At 33.1% G+C, this 21,420-nt stretch overlaps 1 protein-coding gene across 1 annotated transcript; it reads right to left on the bottom strand.

Annotated features, from left to right (window-relative positions):
- Nucleotides 1–9,747: 9,747 nt before the first annotated feature.
- LOC105364638 (eosinophil peroxidase-like) lies at nt 9,748–20,627 on the bottom strand. Its single transcript, XM_011502616.1, has 15 exons — nt 20,139–20,627; nt 19,529–19,726; nt 18,404–19,453; nt 17,609–17,771; nt 16,348–16,591; nt 15,471–15,682; nt 14,329–14,502; nt 14,031–14,224; nt 12,321–12,513; nt 11,563–11,760; nt 11,249–11,393; nt 10,959–11,115; nt 10,665–10,835; nt 10,009–10,207; nt 9,748–9,920 (listed from the first exon to the last, which is right to left on the bottom strand). Exons 1-15 carry the CDS (start codon nt 20,625–20,627, stop codon nt 9,748–9,750), a joined length of 3,960 nt encoding a protein of 1,319 aa, XP_011500918.1.
- Between the last annotated feature and the right edge of the window lie 793 nt (nt 20,628–21,420).

The following is a 21,420-nucleotide window of genomic DNA, read 5'->3' as shown; positions in this document are numbered from 1 at the left end:
TAATTATATTTTATTCAGTACAATTTTTTGCTATTAATTTGATTAGTGATTAAGCAAAATAAAACAAACTATCTTAAAAACTTAAATTGACTAAGTTAATATTTAATTGAATACGACCTATTATAATATAATTTGTTTGTATAATCGTCGTGCATTATCTTCATATTTTTATATTTTTATAACGAACAATAGATATTATCGAATCATTTAATCAGTTCAGAATGATGTTAAACAACATTAACTAAGCATATTTTTTTTTTAAACTGATCGATATCTTTAGACAATCGTAACAGATTATTACACTCATTAACTAATTTTAACTTTTTGCTGTTTTTTTTTGTTGTTGTTTTGTTTTGTTTTTGTTTTTGTTTTCTTGAGATCTTTATATCGTTAAGCGATCGTAATTATGGGGGAAAAAATTTACTTTTTAACTTTACTTCTTAACAATGTTATTAAAGCAATTTGACAATAATAAGATTATACGATAACTTTTAGTTCGACATAAAAATTCCTTCGAAATGTAGCTCCCTAAATAGTATGGGTAAAAATATAAATTAATTGTTTTATTAGAAATAAGCATATACGTGAATTTGAAACAAATCATAAATTAGGTTTTTAAAATGCTAGTTTATTCACCATGTTAGAAATTATATAAATATTTAAGAAGTGCAGGTAAATTTATGCGATATAAATATCAAAAGTTTTGCATATTAATCGCTTGCACGTGTAATTTGATTCAAAATTTTAGTTACGCTTTAAAAATATCTGTAATAGTATAATATATTACACAAACAGCATACTTATCACATTATATAATAAAAAGAGCTTACAAATATATTATCATTAAAATCCATTTATTCTGTCATATCAAATATATTAGGGCAAAGTTTTCCATTATACGCACTTTACTAATGGATTCGATAGTAATCTTCCACCCTTTATTCCTCTCATCCGCTCATTCTGTATTCATATCAAATCCTGTTTGTTCTCTGCCTCTCATAATAATATATTTTGGAATATTACGCGACATAAAAGTCGGATCTTGTGATATTTTTATAAATGTAACATTCAAAGAAATGACGAACTTTCTTCCAACCAACATTTTTCCAAAGCCAATTATACGTAATCTAAAATTAGTTGTTGGCACGAAATTTATAATCCATAATAGCCGAAACTTCGTTAATATCTACGGACTTATAAACAACTCTATCGATAATTTCGATCATTAATCATGTATTATACATAAGCACGTGCCATATGTTTTTTACTTGTTTACCCAGAGGGTAAGTTGCATCTAATTTTCTCTCGAGTTTACGATGAGATAATAAAGACAACTATTTTCGGCACTTAATAATTGTAAAGTTCCGAATGATAACAATAATATCCCGATGACTATTATTAAGACTGTAAAAATAATTGGTAAATGTCAACAAAAATGTAAAGATTGATTTGCATTTTGTCACGATTTATCGAGGATCGTCCTGTAGCGTCGCTCTATTCAATTACATCACGAAGCTTTTACTAGTCAATTGATAAAGTCGACACATTTCATTACTGAATCTCGGTTAATAGATGTTTTTCATCTATTCTTTACGAAATTGCTTTCGTTACGTAGATTCCCATAAGCGCCTCCATACTTTACAGTAAAACTGCTGTCTAAACTTTTCCACGCTTCGTTATTCTGTATTGGCCTAATGTAACAAATAAGGTAACAAAATGTCAAAATAAGTACTGCTTACGAGACGCAGATGTTTTTAAGAATAAAATTCGATTATAATAAAGCATTAGAAAGTTGAGATATTTTGTTAAAATGCATACATTATACAAGGCTTTATAATATTTATAAAAACTATGGAAAACGAAATTGCCTTGTGATTTATTATATTATATAGGAAATAATAGGCATATGGAATAGACGTAAATATGTTCATTATGGCATTATAAACAAAATATTTTCGTATTTGCTAAAATTTTTAAAATAATAAAATATGGTTTAGAAGAAAAGTATGGATATTTCATTGACCTTTCGATCATCTTATCTAAGTGTATAGCATACGAATATCTGAAACTGCCTAATAAAAAGAAATATTTCACTGACAGAAGAACAAAATGGAAGAATTGAACGAGAAAAAATAAAAAAATTAACCATTATTAATTATTATTAAGTAAAATTTATGTAGAAGCATAAGAAATACAAGTAAATCGAAGATATATGAATAAAAAAATTATGTTTAGTTGTTCTACATTCATCATCATATCCACAATAATATTATGGAAATATAGAAGAAATTGAATAAATATGGTGAGATTTTTACAACGCGGACTACTATTTTTACACTGATACTCTCTGATGGAATTCAAAGTTTATGCATATTTCTAACTTTTGATAATAATTTATGAATAATATATATATATATATATATATATATAATGGCATTAACAATGGTAAAAAATAGTATAATGTCTTCTTTGATAAGCATCATCGTTTTTTTATATATGAACAAAAAATACATTATTTAATAGAATATTCGCAGAGTGGGAAAGCAATATATATTCTGTGACAAAAACTTCGATAGATTTTTGGGAAAAATAATGATTCTAATAAATTAAAAATAGCATAGAACTGTAACTTATAATAAAACTGAATAAATTGTTAAATGAATAATAATTCATAGCACTATATAACTTTAAATAAATTTTATGTACATACATTACTTTCAAGTTATTAATAATAGTAAATATAAAAATTAAATTTTACAAATTAAAATAAGAATTATTTACAAATGATATCTTATATTACTTAATAATTTATATTTGTAAAAAATTTTTAACTCTTTTTTTATTGTAATTCGACAACTAATTATATACAAACTTTGTTGTTTAGTAATTTTTCACTATTTACTTATACACAGTTATTAGGAATTTTTTATTACGTTTCAATATATGAAACTATTAACACTATATTAATAATAAATTAATCGCTCATAATTTAATAATAAATTTCTTAGCTTACAATTTTAATTCCTAATGAATAATTAAACCATTTAGTAAAATTATGCTTCAATTATATTAAATACATTTTTCTTTAAACTCTCTTTTCGAAATTTGGTCCTTGAAAATATAAATTTTTTATACAATACCTAATTGACATTGAATGTTTACATTTATACTGAAAATCTTCTTTTTATCTTGTGAATGTAAGATGCATAAAAATACATAAGTAATTAACTATTCGTAATAATTTCATTTCACTCTATACTTATGATTAAATTCTCAAATGTGCTAATCATAATATAAATAAAGAGTTTATCATTAATTATTATATTTGCAAGATTTTCGTAATAAACAGTAATATATATTTTCATTTCGATAAATATTAATATACTATTTAATAGCCGAGCTCGCTGTATAAAATGATTGCTAATAAACGTATGTTTCTTTAATATAATTGAGTCAACCAAATAAATTATTTTTATATTGTAATTATATTTTATTTGCTGGAAACGTATATTATAATTATAATATCATTGCCAAATGGATAATATGCCTTTTCGTATTTTTACTAATAATATATTACTATATAAAATTAATTTTTATATCCTGTATTTAATATGTGATATATTCTAGTTATAAAGAAAAGTACTTGAATTTTACAAGCCTAACATGATTATTTATTTCCTATATATTTGTACATCTTATATGATAATTATTTGTTTGTTATCGAATACTTGAGGAACTTTTGATATAGTTAATGATGAAAACAAAATTTCCTCACACCAAACACACTATATACATAAACTCATTAATCACAATTTACATAAATTTATAATATTATTCTCAATTGTTATAGTATTAATTAATTATTAATCTTATTTAAATTTTATTAAAATATTAACGAAAAATTATTTAAATAACATTTAACCGAATAATTTATTAATATATAAATACAAGTCTAGATTTGTTAACATAATAATTGCTTGTATTTAAAGTATAATTCTTGCAACTGTCAGTTTATTCTAATTACTTTTTGTAATAATATTGTATAAATCGATTTTATATATTCAATTAATCATATAATGTACATTTATTAATTTAGTATAAGAATCGATATAAGTAATTGTAACGTAAATAATGTTTGAAACTGAACTATTTTAAAATAACATAATTGTATGAAGATCTTATGAGCTTCAATATTTTTAATGCTAAAAACTATATCTCGTTATTACAAGGTAGAATTCAAATGTATATATATATATATATATATATATATATATGTGTGTGTGTGTGTGTGTGCGTGCGTGCGTGCGTGTGTGCGCGTGATTTCTTCACATAAAAGACTAATAAAAATAATTCAATTGGAAATTACGACGTACTTGTGTAATAAACTTCAGATATATATAAGGTGACAACTATATAAAATACTATATATTTTTTTATATTGTGAATGTATTTTACCGTTTTCATTAAATAAAATAAATGTATAAATATTTGAGTGTGTTAAGTTATGTTGAAATTTATTACGTAATTATACATTTTACTGGAGTACATTACCTAACTTTATAATACTATATAAAAATCCGAATGGAAATCAGGGAAAGCTCACACAATTCTTACATCCCGATTAGCTGTTTGAAGTTGTTCATAAAGTATAAAATATATATTAATTATTTTTAAACAGAAATTCTTTGATATCTGATATCTTGAATCTTAAACAGATTCCCATTGTAAACATTTTTCAGTTAATTATTATTTTCTTTTAGAAAGAATCAAATTTATGTCATATCTTGCATAAAATTACTGTCACTAAGAATTTTTTATGGTTTTCATGAAATATTTTTTAAAATATTCCTCGTATAGTATTGTAAATTTGATGTTTATTTAATTCTAAATTGTAAAGTACAGTGTCAACCTTTCAAATAAAAAAATCCTCCAAATGTAATTTTTTCATAAGTATTGTGTTGTGGTCGACACTTTTACCCGCTTCATAAAAGTATGTCATACCAATTAGATTATTGTAAATGATAGTTTAGTATTTTTGTTTGAATCATAAAGTCAATATTAATAATAACGTAACATAGATTTTCTTATATTTGCAATAATATTTTTAATAATTTAATTTTATTAAAATAATCAATTCAAATTTTTTTGATTTTGACACTGGAATATTGACCTATTAATAACAATTTGAAAGTGCTAAATCATACAGTTAATAAATTTTTTAAATATTATAATGTTAATTGAAATATATAAAAATTCCTTGTTGAATGTACACATCGTAAAAGGTGTCAGCAAAAAATGTTTTATGTTCGAGAATTCATTGACGTCAGTGTCTATTCCTACTTACATAAATATTATGAAATGTGCATGCTTGATCGGATTGCCGTTCAATTGTTTCATTTTACTTCACTTGTATTCCATTCGCGCACTGCCATTACGTTCTTCTCCCTTGCACTGTTATTAATATTATATATTTATTTACACTAAATAATGTATAGAAATAATATGTACATAAAACAAAGTGAAAATATCGACTAAAACTATTTTTATTAATGAGAAACGTATTGTTCGTGTCTTTCAAAAGTTGTGATTTATAATATGTTCACACACATATGGAAAACACAATCATTTCTACACAGTCTATCCGTTTTAATTAATTTACCTTGTATGAATTCAGATTTCTTATATATATTTAGCAATAATAGTTATCATATAATTAATAATTAATATGATATAACATTTAAAAGTAATTTATTTTAAAACGAATTTATAGAATCGTATTATGAACCACGCCTTTTAAATTATGATGGAGAATAATTTTCTTGTAGAAATATTATTATTTGGTGTAATTAGATTTCTAAACATATATATTTAATCGAACTTTCTCTAACGTACGACGACTATTTAACATCACGTAATCTATTATTGGAATTTTTCTTAATTTGCCAAATAATTTCTTCTTGAAACTTACACATTATTTTTATTTATTTATTATTTTATTCAACTAAGAGTTACCAGTATAATATAAACTACCAACAAATTTGCAGTTTTTTCAGAACTAGAATTTTGTTATACATTTTACTGATTATAGTTTTAAATGACAATTTCGTTAATAATAGAAGTATTCACCTGGAATTTTCACAGAAATTGAAACGATTTCATTTTATCCGCATTAAAGTTAGCATGTTAATGGGTGTATAATTAATTTTGCTCCACAAATTGCACGTAGAATTTCAAATAATTCACTAATATTTCGCACACATTTTGAATCGTATTACTAAACTAATGTGCATTTAATCTTTATTTATACAACATGAGCTCATAAATAAAATATTGGATTTTACTTATGGGAGCAATAAAAATTAAATTTTAATATAAATGGTTATTTATCGAACATTTCAAACTGCTTGGAAATCTTGTTACATTACGCAGAGAGTATAATTTGCTAAATAATAACAGGATTTTCATTAAAAATGATAATGATAAAAAAAAAAAAAAAAAAAAATTCAACTAAGTAGAGCAGTGCAGCCTAGTGTAGCACAAAGTGATGAACGAACAGACATTTGCATAAAATAGTCAATGTTTTAGAGAATCAAGGGTATGACATTTCTTTTGACCTTCAGAATATCAAAAATATAAAAAAGTAATCAATCTCATTTGTTTATTCATTAAGAAATTTGATGGATGTTAAAAATAATATATTACTATTACAACAATTAAGTTTAACAATAAGTATAATCATTATTTATTTATAATTCGTAAAATTAAATTTTTTCTATAAATTAATCAAAACATAATTCTGATAATTATATTATAAGTTTATATCATTTTTATCATTGAGAACGAAATAAAGAGGTGCAATTCATTATATTACTTTTTGTATCTATTGTATATAATTCCAAATTACGTATTTTATGTTGATGAAGAATCCCTTCTATATATTCAACCTCCTAAAAAGTAAAAGATAATTGTTGTTATGTTTAAATATAGAATTAAGAATTGAGTAATAAGAAATGTATAAAATAAAAAAATTTAAGTATATTAATCTAATTTTTGTAGTAACATGTGTATAAAGAAACAGCTAAAGATTAAAAATGTATTACATTTACGTGTATTATATGTTAATCTAAATTTTTGTGATCCACTGTGTCCAAGTTTATGTGTGCAATGTAAATTAAAATAACTAAAATTTCGTTCTAATTAATAATGCTTATTGTATCCGAAAATAAGTATTTAAATTAGAATATTATCTTATATAATTACAAAAATACTTTATTAATTTGGGCATTTCACATTGTTAATACTATATTACACACACACACACACACACACCCACACACACACACACACGCACACACACGCACACACACATTTATATATATATATATATATATATATATATATATATATGTCTTCTTGAGCTTATGAATCATTTAAAATGATATTCATTAAATTAAAAGTTTAGAGTGAAGTTAGAACTGAATGAGATGGAATTCATATATTTCATTAAATATATAAAAATCTAAGTTAAAATTGAATTTCAATTTTATCATTACATACGGAATTATAGAAATATGAATAATTATACAAGTTAAATAAAATAACTTTGGACCTTTTGTGTACAGAAATTTTAAAACATTATTTTATATAATTATTTGGAGTATCCCGTGGAGATAGAAGAATTACCACAATAACTGCATGCATGTTCGGAATAATTTTACGAAGAACATAAAATAATAAAATGTTACATTACAAGCACATGACAAGGTACAATATTATTTTAATAATGTGTTACGAAAATGAAAATCTGACAGCCTTTGAAAAATTAAATAATAATATGTTTTTCTTTCTTTTCAGATACATAAAGTGCTCGATACATTTACGATAAGTGCCAAACTAAAACCTTCTATATACATTAAAAATATTGTATTATTGTTTTCAACAACAGTACGGTTATTTATGAATATATGCTTGTTGATAAATCGTTATAGAACGTAATTTAAATTATCGTGAAAATACGAAATTATTAGTAAAATTGTATAAAATTTTTTGCATAAATGTTGAATAGTCTATTCCAAAGAAATCAATCGAAAAAGCATTTATAAATATTTGTATAAGAATAAAAACTATATGAAAAAACTTATATGTTATGTAAGGAAATAATTAAATTCTACGGGTAAAAAAAAAAAAAACTAACCACACATTTGGATGTCAAACTGAAGGTGACAATATCATGGTGATTGAAAAAAAAAGTTAGTAGAAAGTATTAATATAACAAATTTATAAATTTCTTATTATTTTAATTAATTATTATTTTTGTTTTCACATTGAAATATTCAAACGTGTAATTTAGTGAAAAACAATAAAACATAAAATAAATTACAATCATACGTTGTTATAAAGTTAATTTTCTCCAAAGGTATTTAACCAATATTTTTGTGACTATTATTATACAGAATATTTATTTATTTTTATTTAAATTGGATTATGTGTAATTGTTTTATTTAAGTATATTTTTTTATAATTTATACTTACATTAAACGAGATTATTCAAGGTAAACAAAATGCTTTATATATATATATATATATATGACGTACACTTAACAATTATTATAATAAATAATAAAAGAAAAAAAAAATTACGTCGTAGAACATTGCAACCATTTTTTTTTGTTGATGTTTTTGTTTTAAATAACATTGATAAAACTTTTGAAATATTAAATTGTACCTTTCAAATGCTTACAACACGGATAACAGTTTTCTCACGTAAGCCATATTTTTTGCCTACGTAAGACAACTAAATATATATATATATTATTAGATTTTCTCTAAACCAGAAAGTCAGTTTACAATCGCACATTCTTATCTCGGTATTTTCTGTATTTTTCGGATGGAACTTATTCCGACAGACCTGGTAAATATAACAACCACTCCTCGCTTTTTAAAATGCAGATATAATAATATACGGATTGGCAGACGTAATGCAACAAAATCGATAGTTCATACGCATTTTAGACAGTAATAATTTAATTGCCAAACAAATTGTAGTTTTCCAAATAAGTTAAGCACGTAGATGCATTCGTTGGTTCTTTTACGGGTAATTTTTTTTTTTTTTTTTTTTCATTTTGCGTAAAATCCCACTGGAGAAATTTATTTCGTCTGTTGATATTCTAGTTTATTTTACTTTGCAAATTACCCTTTGCATTATTCGTTCAATAAATATTTGTATATTATTTATATATTATTATTATTATTATTATTATTATTATTATTATTATTATTATTATTATTCATTTGATTCTATTTACAATCATGATTTATGCATAAATTAAACACTGCCTATATGCAATGATATTATTGAAATAATTAGTAGGAATGATGAAAACTTGAGTATATTTATTATTTATTATATTTTTAAGTAAATTAATTAAGTAAATCCAATGCTATCCATTATATAAGGAAATTTCGCTAATTTACTTTCGCCTCGGCAATTACTGTGATGAGAGCAATGAAATATTCCATTAAATGAGCGAAATATCGTTAATTGTATACAATGTAATTGAAAATTAAATGTAACAACTTTTTTTTTATCTCTTTCTGAATAAACATAAAAGAATTTGTGTGCAAAATATCGTATTACATTCGCAATACAGCTTATACCTATATAGCAAATTATTATTTATTTAAATTAATAATAATAATAATGACTTATAATACAATGACTTTAATATTCAATGTTATTGTCATGAATTAATCTTCCTCTTTCCAATATTCTAAATTAATGGTTGGCAAGTCGAAGCACGATATTCTTGGATTCTTTCGAGATATCACTTTAAAGGGATTCTCTTGAACTGCGTATAGAGCCTCGCCCAATTCACATATCATCGTTGCTAAACTTGCCTTTTGTATTTCCGAAAATTGCTCTGTAAAGTCAATAGCATATCGCAACCTTATCGACATACCAATTGCAAATCCATTGGATTAATCATAGAAGCAAATAAAAAGTCTTACCATGCGTGAAAGAATGAGGGAAATTAACATTATTGTAAAAATATTTATCACCCACTCGAGAACGATAAAACTGCTCTCCAATTAAACATTGTAATGTTGGTCCTAATAAGCTTCCCGGCATTCGGGTTTCCATCGTAGCGCCAACCAACAAATCAATATCATCGACGTGCTCGTAAATACTCTGTAATTGCTGAATGCTCTAAAAGAGGAGGCTTTAGTAAAGAAGAGGATAAACGACTCGTTTCATTGCAATTAATCATTGAGTGAAATTATTCCACAAAATTTGTCATTAAAGCATTATTTTTCAAATTCTTTTGTTGCAAATGGCGTTGAAGTGACAGTGATGGTTGCACTATAGGCAAACGCAATTGCGTGAATATTCTCAACCGTTAGCCTTTATAGCATTTATATCTAAAATCTTTTCTCGTCTATATTTTCCCAGATATATATATATATATATATATATATATATATATATATATATATATATATCCCCCATCCGCCCCTCCCCGATTATCTCTGCGATTATCTCTTTTTACTAAAACTTTATCTTTGAAATTGAAATAATGATATTTGAAACTGCAATATAGCCGGGAATGATAATTGCTTTAAGAATACATATCCGTCAGAAGTAAGATTGAAACGAAAGTTCTTACGTTGAAGGGGATTTCGTTGATAAGACCTTTAAAGTCTTCGGCACGATCGAGATGGCACAATTCGCGATACGCATTATAGCCAGGTATTCCATGGTCCCTGCCCCTTTGTATATCAAGTGCTTCCAAATCCATTCCGAAATTGTTACCCGAACGGAACAAGTATTCGGTTACCTACGCGAAATAAGGAAGAAATATAAGAAGGAAAAATGTAATTAATAATAATGTCCCGGTGGCTGGTGGGGCGAATTTTCCATATTTATAAAGTCGTTCGCGAGAAAATGACGTGGTGGGTACCTCTTCGTGAAAATTTGCGTCTGGCTTCTGTATCGTCTGGTAAATAAGTCCCCGGAGCAGTGCCTCGAAGTTACCGTTCGTCTCGACGATTTGCGGCCGGAAGTAAAAGTCACTTAAGCGAATAGTGGAAAATATGCTGTACTTATCGGGCATTAAACTGAAACGAAATTCAATGAAATTGCATCCGTTGACATTATGTATTTACGTATTTAGATGTATTTAGGTAAAATTTTATTCTACGGTCGCTTGCTTGTTCAGGGGCGCAACGAGGGCCAAGCACATGGACTTACTAAATGTTGCCTTCGATCATCGAGTGCAGGAATCGAAAAGCACCAGAAGTGAAGCCGTTAATCGTGCCAGGATTAATCGTCACGTCGTAATCTCTCGATAATCCAACGTTCAATGGGAATATATTCTCTCTGCAATATTTCTTTCCTATAATGAGCAATAGTAAAATGCGATATTACATTGGGCATCTTGCTGGTCTACGATATCTTGTTAAAGTTCATGAAACTGCCATCGTAGAACAACAAGTTCTTTTAATGATAAATGGTAATTCATTATGGTAAATTGTTATAAAGCCAGGTGATGATGGCAATCTCACCAATAACAAGCGGAAGCCAGTGGCTGTACGTTATGTGCTGATATTCGGCAATAAGGATTCGCCGAGCCTCTTGAAAAAGTCGCTCGTCCCTCCAGTGTGGATTCAAAGCCTCGAGCTCATAAGCGATCCGATTATGCTCCCTAATAAATAGCGTTTGCAACACTATCAATTGAGGATTCTGATTGGTACGCACGTCCCCTTATAAACACAGAAATTTATCGAATTAGAGTCGTGTATATAACGAGATCGCTAATTAAACATTCTTTATCGAAAAAGACAGGAGCTAAAGACAAACAAAAAATACAATACATTTGTACATTTAACTTAACCGTCTAAATCCATTGCAGTGAGCTTGTATTGTGTAATTGGCCGACGATAAATTACATAGTAATTTTTATATATAATATGAGAATGTCGCGTGTAAGAAACGTAAAATCGTCCTTGCTACGTTACTCTTGATATCTTAATGTGCCCGTTAGCATAATTAATAAATTGTTGTACGTTTTAAAAGAGAATTAAGGATAAAACGTTTTTCGTTCTTTTTTCTCTGTTCCTTTCCATTCCTCACTACTCATTAAATATCAAAATGACGTTTTTATTATAGTTTTCAACTGTCAGTTGTGACTCGTACACGCTAAGTAGGCAGCGCTTGAATGCGCCGGCAGACAAGAAAATGAAAGTAAAAATGGATTTTATCACCGTCGGGCTCGTTACTACTCACGAATTACCGAGAGGCAGAGGCAAGCAAAAGCAGAAACCTGTTTCGAAGCAAATGTCCGAATTGGTCCGCGCATCGCAGTATCCAGATCTTGATAATGTTGGCATCATGACGCGATCGCTCCTGATCTCAATGCGCATACGCCCACCTCGGAATTCGCGCAAAGTGTCGCTCGTGGCTCGGTCCGCACCATAAACTGGAGATAAATCGAGGAAACTCGAGACACCGTTCAACTGAAAGTTTTATTCTACGTTGGAGAATAAATGTCGTTTATTATAATACTTTATAACCAAGGATGGCTATTTTAATTTTCATAGTTTGCAAGTGCACGATTAATGTCTAGGGCGCACCATTGTTTTCGGGACCGAGACAATTTTGTCATACACCAATATTTGCACGACGAGATATTTACTTCAGTTTCTCGGTTATTTATTCGGATAAATATATCGAGCCTGGTGAATTATAAATAGTGCAAAATATTTATATAAAATAAATGCACATACTACGGATATATTATATTATATTCGCGTTTTCACATTAAGAGAGCACTTGTTCGAAGGTATGAAAATAATTTTTTTACATACGATATAAATAAACTATCTAATCGGTTGGTAGCTTCATCACGGAACGTCATACAGTTTAAAAGAATTTAATTTCGCTGTATTTACTTTATCAATTGTCTTATATTTAATCCCTCCAACCTAACTGCTCTTCGCGCAAACAAATTAAAAATGGCTATTTAACCGTCTTTCCTTGTAATTGTCATAAAAAAAAAAAAAAAAAAAAAAAAAAAAAAAAAAATCTTTACATACACACGGGCTCGCTTATGCACAGGCATACAATGTGAGATTGCGAATAAAGTTTGAAACTCCATTTACTTCTCCTTGTCCCGGCCGCGAAATCAGATTAGGCGATTACATTTCCAGTTTTGTCCTTTGATGCTGCTTAGCGATGCGAAATAACTTATTTCACGAGAATTAACGCAAAGTTTACAGCTCCATTAGAAAATTTCCGACAATCTTTATTGAATCATCAAAGTAAATACAACTCGTCGACCATGTTTTCTTACATCTTCCTTATGAAAAGGTTACGAAAAATTAATTGCTAATTATACAAGCAAACATGAATTTCAATGCCCATATAATGTAATAATAATGTATGTCATTAGCATTGAGCATAAGACTCGTGTCAATGAAATTTCTGACGTATTAATAATTAGCTCGAGATTTATGCCGAGAGCTTTTTGGCTTCTTCTCTCCTCTCAAGTCGCTCAAATTAAATACGAGGAGGGCAACATATATATATATATATATATATATGGCTCGCTCTATTCACCCGACACCGCAACATAAATCCATCACCCTGTTGTCCAGAATTTCTACGAGTGCGAGAAATCCAGGCACTAATTGACGAATAATCGAGAAATCGAGAGTCACAGAGGATAAAGCGAGAGAAAACTAAACTCCCATTCTCGTTGATCTAGCACTACCAATCAATAGCGCGAGCATAATCGCGTTCGCGCGCTCTTATATTTTATTTTTATTTTACGCAGCCGCTAATGAGCCTAGCGGACGGGATGAAAAGCCGCGACTTTACGAAGCGCACAAGTGTTTATAATCGAGCATTGCCAAAGGCCGTGTCATAGTGACATCGTGAAATGGCATTTGAATTCGTAATGAGAGCGTGCAGAGGAGGAAGAAAAGAAAGTTATATGAAGACAAAAGAAAAGAGAAGGCGGAAGCGGAATTACCTGGTTCGCCGGTCCCAGCGAGCAGTCCTCCCTCACGACCGTCATGCTGCGCACAAAGTTCATGCAAGTCTGGCCGTATCGGGCGTAAAGATCGTCGTCCGTGGGTATGACGATGGGCAGACATGAGTGATGCTGGAGTGTCTTGGGTAATGGGCGCTTGCCGGTGTCGGTGCAGCACTCGACACCTCCCTCGACTAACCGCCAAAGTCCAGCTTATCATTATTGGATTAGCTAATGGCGGGCGGGTGGGTAAGGAGGCCAGGACTATTCTCAACGCAAGTGGATCAGGATCTCTTACCGGTCTGGTCGATCGTCTGTCGCGCGAAGTCGTGGGCGATAATTTGGCCCCATTGCATGAGAGCGAGGGTGAAGAGCGAATCGGTGGCGTTACGTCTTGGAAACAAACGGGCGCTGAGGGTCCTGGGGTTCGGTAAGGGGCCACCCGATGAGCCGAGTGGGAGTGCGTGGATGCCTGCCGACATTAAAAATGCATGTCTTAGGTTAGGTGCTTCCTTCATCATTAAATCCACCCCCCCCCCCACACACACACACGCACGCGCACGCACGCACATCCCGTCGACTACGAGAATAGCCAATGTTATTTACGGCCGCTCGTTCGTCTTTTCAAAGCGGATTTGGGCCTCTCGATGCTTTTGCTGGGAATTTCAGCTGCGGGACCAACAATCGCAAGCTCGACCATCTTGTCTTTTATGATTCAGCGCCAGATTCAAGGCTTCACGTAACGTTTCACGTTATTTACTAATTTGCTCTCCTTGCTTTGTTTCTGTTTCTGTTTTTGTTTCTGCTTTTTAGCTGCTTGTTTTTTTTTTTCATTTAAAGTTGGGCGCAGAGTGTGCATTGGCCACGAATGCCGACTGTCCGTATCATTTCACGCGACGTTTTTGCACCGACAATCTGATTTTATGTATTTATGCTTGGAAGGTGACGTAAATTTTTTATTAATTTAGCCGGCGAATGATCAGTTTTGTCGTATACGTTTGATTGACTGATTACAAGATTGAAAAACGCTAAAGACTTGAAAACAATATTTACCATAGTAAATTGAAAGCTCCACGAAAGCATTTTGTCGTGCATCGATCAAAATTATCATTATCTTAACGTTGCTATAATACTTTGGTACTTTCTTATGAGTAAGCACGTGCTCTATGCTCTCTGTCAATAAACTCAATTAATAAACTCTATGCGCTATATTAATTATAAGTGCTACGTCGATGACATTCTTTGCAGTTTAAATAGCGTGAATTTTAGTAATAGCTCGACTTTACTTTATTCAAGTGCCTTAAGGCAATTGTTATTTTTATATTTGTGCTTATACTGTGAACGAAAATTTGACATTCGATGACTGTATTGAGATACGGCTAAAACGGCACGAAGTAATTATTGCAAATTTCAAGAAGAAACAAAAAGAGGAATTGTTACCATCAGAGTAACGAGCCGGCAATAATCGTACAAAAGCAGTGTTGCTTTGGCCCCAGGAGGGGTTGATAAAATTATTGCAAGATCCTTCGATGCTTCGGAATTTCGCCAAACTGTTGCAGCGCTTTTGCCGAGAGTGACAGGTTTCATTTCCAGTGACACGGAATCCATGATGCTGGAGAAAATCAAGGAATGCGCGTGGCTTCACGTTATACCTTTTTAAGGGAGAGAAAAAGTTAGATTGAAAAACGTCTTGGTGCTGGCTTCGAGTACTCGTCGAAAGTGGGTACATTACAGGTAGATCGATGATTAAGTTATTAATTGAGTTTGCCCGATTTCACGAGCCCGTAACAGCACGTATTACAAAAATGGCGTTATGAATTCAGTCTTCGCGTGTGGATAAACGACTTGGTATATTAACTCGTAAGAATTCTTTAAAACGCATTCCACGATTCTTTAAAGGCGATAAATCAAATGATTGAGCAGCACAACTTATCCTTAAAAAATGTCACGTGAATGGTAAAGCAGCTCTCATTGATCGCCGATTACGAAATTCCCTGTCTCTCCCGCGTAATAATTCATTATCGTGGTATTTCGCGGCAGCGACATTCTCCTCTAATTGCACAAAATTATCGCCCGAGTGAGAACGAAAGCGAGCTCGATGCTTTTCACGAGCAAAAGAGATAGATCGAGAGTGGGTGAGAGATAGATAGAGAGTTAGAGAGAGTTAGAGTGGGTGAGAGAGAGTTAGAGAGAGAGAGAGAGAGAGAGAGAGAGAGAGAGAGAGAGAGAGAGTTAGAGAGTTAGAGAGTTAGGGAGTTAGAGGGTAACAGCCGAGGTAACAAAGGACGTCGTGACTCCGACGCCTCGGCCCATTTACTCGGTCCGTAATTTCTCCTGGAGAACTTTGGTCCCGTAGAGCATGATCTGCGACTCCTCGTTCAGCCTGACGGTCGTCCCCGTGGTTCGGCCGTTCATGAAGTGCAGCATCGAAGCCGTGTGAGCCGATGGTCGCAGACCCTCGGCAATCTGCAGCTCCCGGCCGCGCTCGTGCATGTCCGCTCCGAGGTCTCGACCCTGGCTCAAGTAGTCCCGCACCGTCCACAGTGGCACCGGATCTGCGTCTTGGATCAGGGCACGTCGATGAATGACGCTGCGACGTCTTTTGTAGCGGGGGATGATGGGGGACGATGGGGGACGATGGTTAGGTGGCGGGCGGGGGCAGCGGCGGCAGCGGCGGCGGCGACAGGGCTCGAAACGAGTGCTCGTTTAGTTGGTGATTGCGAAAGCCGGCATCGCGCGCACGCGATTTGTTAATTAAAATCAATAATAAACCGGCGAGTCCCGCGATTTACTTGGGCCATTTGGCTGCGCTCGGCCAATGCATCCCGACTCGCAGCAAACGGCGCACGTTTTTGCGCGCTTCAATAACGTAAGTGTTTCGAGGGGGAAAAGTTAACAATTTCGTAAATTCTTGGACTCTTAATATGTCTAATGCAGATAGACTGGTACATTAGCAACCAGAATCAGACGAAGAATGCTCAGTATTTTTCTATGCGGAATTTACAGCCGTGACTACCGGATCACTCTCGACATTTTCAAATTGAATATTACAACAAATTATTTTTTGAGAATTCCTGGAAAGTAAAAGTAAGAGCGGCAATTTTCTACGTAAAATCCCGCTCGGTGCAAAGATTTGCGCAAGATTTTGAACGAAGAATTACATTTACATAAAATTCTAAACATATTTTATAAACTTTCATTTGCCGGCATAGTTTATGCTTGGTGACAAAATAGATCAAGGTTTCATAAAGTGAAAGTTCAGGATTCAATTATCAATTCTAATGTGCCTAATAACGGCATTAAAAGAACACAAAAACAAAAACAAAAAAAACAAAAAAAACAGAAAAACATTACTTTTATACGGTTCTGTTTGACATTCTTTGTCAGAAATCCCAACCAAGTATGTAAATTTGTAATTTTTTTTTTCCGCGCAATAGAGACGAGCGAATTTTGATGAAACAGGGTGGAAACTTCAAAGGTCATGATGGATTTGAAGAAGCAAAAAACAAAACCAAAAAAAAAAAAAAAATAAAAAAGAACGTTATCAACATTAAATGACTGTTTTTTTTTATCAATACCTTTAGGAGTCACAAGTTTTAATTGTAGCCTTTGACAATCCGGATTTGCGAATTCAGACGTCCCACTACAATTCATACTCAAGTTGATGAATCTAGTATTTTCGTAGTCATTAAAATTGTAAAGTTTATTAACGTCTTCCCAAACGCCGCCTGATTTGTGTCTCTAAAAAGTAATTACAATCATATAATTCACATCGCTCAATCAACTGTAATTAATCCCTTCAGTCACGACATCCACTCGACAAAGACACGTTCAAACTTTCAAACGCGGCAAACTTCTAATAAGAATCTTCTAATACAAATTTGTAATGTCCTACTGGCGCTGATTATACTTGTACGAATTGTTTGTGAAATTTTACTTTTCAACATGATTATGATTTATATGCATATGATCGAGTGAATACTTAAGTAAAAAACAAACTTACCAATAAAGCTTATAAATAGGACGCCTGGTGACTGAAAGGATTAATAATTCATAGGGTTCTTGCTTTGCTTGACGTCTTTATTTCACATCATTACATAGTAACATAATAGTAACATGAACAAACGTTAAGAAAAAAAGAAAATGGGATAAAAGGAAATAATAATAACAATTATTATTATTATTATTATTATTATTATTACTATTATTATAACTATTATTATTATTATTATTACGATTATTATTAGGCTATATAATAGCGTAAAAAAAAAATAAAAAAATAAAATAATAATAATAATAATAACTCCATCACGTAAGGAAATTACGTATCCAGAACATTCAAGAACAGCCCCGTTCTCTCACTTGATATTGACCTTATTTTGCTGAAATTTCTGAAGGTGATAAATCTTGCCCCGGTCGTCCGCGTACAGGCCTGACTCGCGCTTCGGCCGACTCTGAAGCTTAGGCCCGGTCGGCTCGGGGCCGCTCCTTTTGCACACGGGGCACACGTTCCCCATTCTCATGTCGTACTTAGAGCAGGAGTCGCAGCGATCCCGCGCGTAGGGCCCCAGGTGATCCAAATACTCGTCGTAGAGATCGAGGTCGTCGTAAAGCCTCCGGCCCTCGAGGAGATCGCGATGTCTTAAGTAATCGAAGCCCGCATTCGTGACCAAGCCGGCCTGCAGTTCCGCGTCGAGCACGGAGGATTTGAGGTAGTCGTCGACTCCGTTGTACCTGTAGCTACCCAACAGGTCGAACTTGCTGCCGACTTCGCCGCCGGCCAGACCCAGCGTCACCCTGTTCACCAACTCGATGGCGAGGCCGAGGATGCGCCTCTCGAATTCCGGATCGCTCTTATAGCCGATCTCGCTCCTCGTCTCGTAAGCCAGCCTACGGATCATCGCGGAGGCCTCCTGGATGGCCATGTCCATGATCATCTTGCGCTCGTAGTCCTGGCAGGAGCCGAGCTGCCCGAGCAGACTCAGGCCGAGGTTCGTGCGGGCGCCGAGACCCGCGGAGAGGCCCGTCGCACCCTCGACGCGAAGTCCTCCCGAGACCCCGAGAGCCGCGTCGACGGCCAAACCCCCGGTGGCCGTGCTCGCCGTCCCGGCAACGTTCACCGCTCCACCCGTGCTTACCGCTCCACCCGTGCTACTCACACCAACGTCGACGGCCGTCGAAGAGGCCGCCGCGGTGGATGCCGCAATCTCCACGTCGCGTTTGGCCGTGTCGTCAATGAGGTGCTCGAGGATTCGGCCCTTCTTCTGGCCCAAAAGTAAAGCCGACTCGGCAATGTGATCCGCCAGTAGCCGACTCCTGTCCAGGTGTCGAGATTTGCCGGAATCGACGAACCGTAGGTTCTTGCTCAGACGACGCTCAGACCGATGCCGCATCGAGCGATCGTGACTCAGCGACTTCTTCTCCTGCTGTCGCCGTTCTTTCTTCTTCTTCTCCTCCTCCTTCTCCTCCTTCTCCTCCTCCTCCTCCTCCGCCTCCACCGCCTCCTTTTCCTCATCATCATCTTCCTCCCTTTCATTGTCCGCGCGGTCTCGCTTACCGGAGAGGCGGTAAAGGTTCAGTAAGTGGAGTAAGGAGCGCCGGTACTGGTCGTCCTTCTCGTAATCGCTGAGTTGATTGCGATGGAGCCAACTGTCGGACGAGCGTTCACTCGCCAAACCATAAGCTTCTTTAATAAGCTGTAAATAGCGAAGATCAATGTAATTTCAAGTTCCCTAATGACAATCCGAAGCGAAGAATTGGCGGATATTGTAATTTTACTCGAATAGCGCGTATTGCCTCTGGTTATTGCTGACCGTTCGACAGTCTAACGATTACTTAAACGTTTTCGCGCTTCTCAATTTTATTTGCCATATATAAATGTAAAAATTTAATGTTAAAAATTTTTTCTTCTTTTATTCATCGGTTTTCTTAATCAGTATCAGTTAATTCGTTCGTTCGTTCGTTCGTTCGTTCATTATTTTATACAAAAGTATAGTCAATTTTAATTTTAAGCTAATAAAAGTGTCTCTATATACGGATTTTTTCCTCGTTTTGTCTCAATGTATAAATTGTATCAATGTATCAAATTCAAAGGAAACGGAAGTTAACCTCGTCAATATCCTCGTAATTGTCACGTGTCTTTTTCTTATGGATTCGTGCACGAGCATCGAGATCGTCGATCACCGCTGAAATGTCCGCTTGTTGATCCCTTCCAGTTCTTCTGGCGTTTATGGACTTCCGATCTCTTGGATTCGGAATTATCGTACCACTACCTGTCGGCCCTTCAAATACGCCGGTTTTATCGCCGCTCGAGGGCTTACGCTGCTGCGCCATGCCTCTCGAGTCTCGTTGGTTCTCCTCCTTAATCAACTCCTCGCTGGTCGCCTCTTGGGCATTGATGCTTGCCTCGAGATTTTTTATAAGTTCGTCCATCTCAAATTCTTGAAGCTCCTCGGCACTTTCGTAATTTTCACCGCTACTCGAGGCGTGAAGCTGCCTCTGCGATCCGCTTTGCTCATCCGCCATCGAATTCCATACGTAAACGATCAAGATTAGCAATGGGATAGAGATCGCGGAGATCTTACGATTACTTTCCATGTTACCGCGGGCTCTGGCAAGTGGTTACAACGAACAAGTGCATTCGCCTATCACAACATATCCGTACTTGATGATTTTTGAAAGGCGATTGCAAACGGCGAGAAGGACAATCGGTAAATCACGATTGCGTCGGAAGAAGTCAACGTGAAACTAAAAAGACGAGTGACGCGTGAACGACTCCGTACCGAAATATTATACCGACGCAGCATTTATCAAAAATTCAATTTTGTTGATGTATTGTGTAAGGTGAAAGAATGCGATTTACCGCTGATTTCGCGACTCTTTATTGGTATTAACAATTCGAGAAAGCACACGATCGATCAATAAATAATCTTCTAAGGTATTTTAAAATAAAATAAAAACATGCGCAAGTGAGTATGGGGTAATTTAAAGGAAATGGTACAATGAAGAACGTCAGCTTTTTTCACTATGGTTTATTTTATTACACTAAAACAAAAAAAAAACAAAAAAAAACAAAAAAAAAATGAAGAGAAGACAAAAAAAAACTATTAAAAAAAAAAAAAAAAAAAAATAGAACATAGAAACAAGAGAAGAGAAAAAATTTCAGATAACAATATGTCAACTGATTACAATTAATAATACAATTTTTTTATGCGAAAGTAGTACAAATGTATAGGATATATTAACGAGATCTCGTTTGGATTAAACGGTCCGCTAATGTCATAATATTATCTACATATGCACTCATAATAAACTTATCACACACACGCGCACACACACACACACACACACACACACACACCCAGCCATGTATATGCATATGTATATCAAA

The sequence above is a fragment of the Ceratosolen solmsi genome, unplaced genomic scaffold (assembly GCF_000503995.2).
Source record: "Ceratosolen solmsi marchali unplaced genomic scaffold, CerSol_1.0 scaffold39, whole genome shotgun sequence".
Classification (NCBI taxonomy): domain Eukaryota; kingdom Metazoa; phylum Arthropoda; class Insecta; order Hymenoptera; family Agaonidae; genus Ceratosolen; species Ceratosolen solmsi.
The sequence above is the reverse complement of the archived record's forward strand: the minus strand, read 5'-3'. Positions and strand labels throughout refer to the sequence as shown.